Source organism: Cucurbita moschata, unplaced genomic scaffold, assembly GCF_002738365.1.
Source record: "Cucurbita moschata cultivar Rifu unplaced genomic scaffold, Cmos_1.0 Cmo_Scf00036, whole genome shotgun sequence".
Taxonomy (NCBI): domain Eukaryota; kingdom Viridiplantae; phylum Streptophyta; class Magnoliopsida; order Cucurbitales; family Cucurbitaceae; genus Cucurbita; species Cucurbita moschata.
This window is the reverse complement of record NW_019268552.1, coordinates 442152-444272: the sequence shown is the minus strand read 5'-3', so window position 1 is coordinate 444272 and position 2121 is coordinate 442152. Positions and strand designations below refer to the sequence as shown.

Genomic DNA, 2121 nt, shown 5'->3' with positions numbered 1-2121 from the left:
TTCACCCAAACCCTCTACACATCAACGTCTATGTTAGGAATCACGACTCTCCACAATAATATGATATTGTCTATTTTGAGCATAGCTCTCATGGCTTTACTTCGGGCTTCCCAAAAAGGCTTCATACCAATGGAGATAGTATTCCTCACTTATAAACTCATGATCTTCCACTGAATTAACCAAGGTGGAACTCACTCCCAATAATCTTCAACCATGTATGTTCCTTCCCTTCAAAATCCTTCCTTCAGCTATGAGTTTAGCTCTCAAAACTCCTTCAAAAAAAACCCCAATAATTGTTGACAGTGAACAAAAGAAAGAGTACACATGAATTGAAACTGATACGACAAGAAAGAAACAAACTTTTTCTGAAGAACAGTCCCATAAATATGTGTGTTTTTTAAAGCTATTGATTAGGGAAAACAAGCAGTCGACACGCAGGGAGTCTAATGTTTTCATCTTACAAATAGTTGTCACCAGCTCTCCATCTATATCCATCCCATTCATCAAATCAAAAACAAACCATTTTTCCCGGTAAAATTAGGAATCACGACTCTCTTCCTACAATGGTATAATATTGTCCACTTATAAATTTACATAGTTTTGCTCTGAACTTTCTAAAAGGTCTCGTACCTATGTAGATAGTATTCTTCACATATAAACCAATGATCTTCCCTCGAACAAAGTACACCATTTTTTTGACACTTAAGTCACTTTTGACTACACCTTTGAGGTCAGCAACTTTTTTACTTGAGAATTCTATTGACATGTTTAAATTAAGGGCATGATTCTGATATCACGTTAAGAATGACTGTTGTCAACAATAGTATGATATTGTCCCGTTTGAGTATAAACTTCATAACTCTGTTGTGGGTTTCTCTAAAAGATGTCGTACTAATAGAGATGTATTCTTTAGTTATAAACTCGGGATCATTCCCTAAATTACCGACTACCCGTCAATGGAATTGTGCATGGGAATGAGTTATCAAAGATTGGAGCATCTTCTCTCTCTCCTTGAGCTCTTTATATAAACCATGACCCGTCTGAGCATTTCTTGCACTCACTTTCAATAGCTTCCATTGATCAACTTTGAAGAGAGAGAGAGAAAAATGGCAGCCTTTTCATATCAATACCAACCGGTTCTTCTCGACTCCATGTTCTTCCCCAACAATTCCTACAAAATGGGAGGCTTTTTGGATGACCCAAATTTCAACACCAATTGCTTCTTACAATTTCAAGAACAACAACAACAACAACAACCCATTTACCATTTCCCCGACATCTCCAATCAAACCCCTGAATCTTCCACTTTGGTGGACAGATCCGACAGCGCCGACCCGCCGGCTGTCACTGTCACCGTCACTTCCCCTTGTAGTAAGAAAAGGAAGAGCCGGAATACTTCCTCCGCCACCTCCGCCCAATCCAAGGTCCACAAAAGCTTCAATCTTTATGGTTTTTGGTTCTTTTTAATCCTGTTTTTGAGTGATTTTTAATTAATCTTTTTGGGGTTTTTCAGGGCACTACAGAGAGCACCGGAAAGAAGCAGAAAAGTAAAGGCGAATTAGATGAACATAAAGAAGGAGATCCAAAGCCCAAAAATGGGAAGAAAGAGGAGAAAAAAGTCTCAGACGGTGCAGCAACTAAAGGCTACATTCACGTCAGAGCTCGAAGGGGCCAAGCCACTGACAGCCACAGTCTCGCCGAGAGGGTAAATAATTATCCACTTTGAACATAGACTCTGACTTATAAGTCAATACTCGATAATAGAATGACCCCACAGGCTAAAAACGACATGTCGTGTCATTTCAGGTGAGAAGAGAGAAGATTAGTGAAAGGATGAAGACATTGCAACGACTTGTTCCTGGTTGCGACAAGGTAAGAAAAAATGGTCCAATTTCCTTAATTTTTTTTTTTTTTAATATGTTTTGCTGACGTGGCCATGTGGGTTTTTGGGGATGAATAGGTTACAGGGAAGGCCCTGATGTTGGATGAAATTATAAATTATGTTCAGTCCCTACAAAATCAAGTTGAGGTAAACTAATTTCTTTAATCATTTTTTCACTTTTTTTTTTTTTTTTTTTTTTTTTTTTTTTTTTTTTTTTTTTTTTTTTTTTTTTTTTTTTT

At 37.6% G+C, this 2121-nt stretch overlaps 1 protein-coding gene across 1 annotated transcript in view; it reads left to right on the top strand.

The window, feature by feature from the left end:
- The first annotated feature begins 1076 nt into the window (after window positions 1–1076).
- The window catches only part of LOC111431622 (transcription factor bHLH137-like), a 2696-nt gene continuing 1651 nt past the window's right edge, over window positions 1077–2121 (top strand). Inside the window, exons 1-4 of the mRNA XM_023068315.1 lie at window positions 1077–1424; window positions 1514–1705; window positions 1807–1872; window positions 1961–2029. Of these exons, the coding sequence (XP_022924083.1) occupies window positions 1107–1424; window positions 1514–1705; window positions 1807–1872; window positions 1961–2029 (645 nt within the window). The 5' untranslated portion in view covers window positions 1077–1106. The remainder of the gene's footprint in view (window positions 1425–1513; window positions 1706–1806; window positions 1873–1960; window positions 2030–2121) is intronic.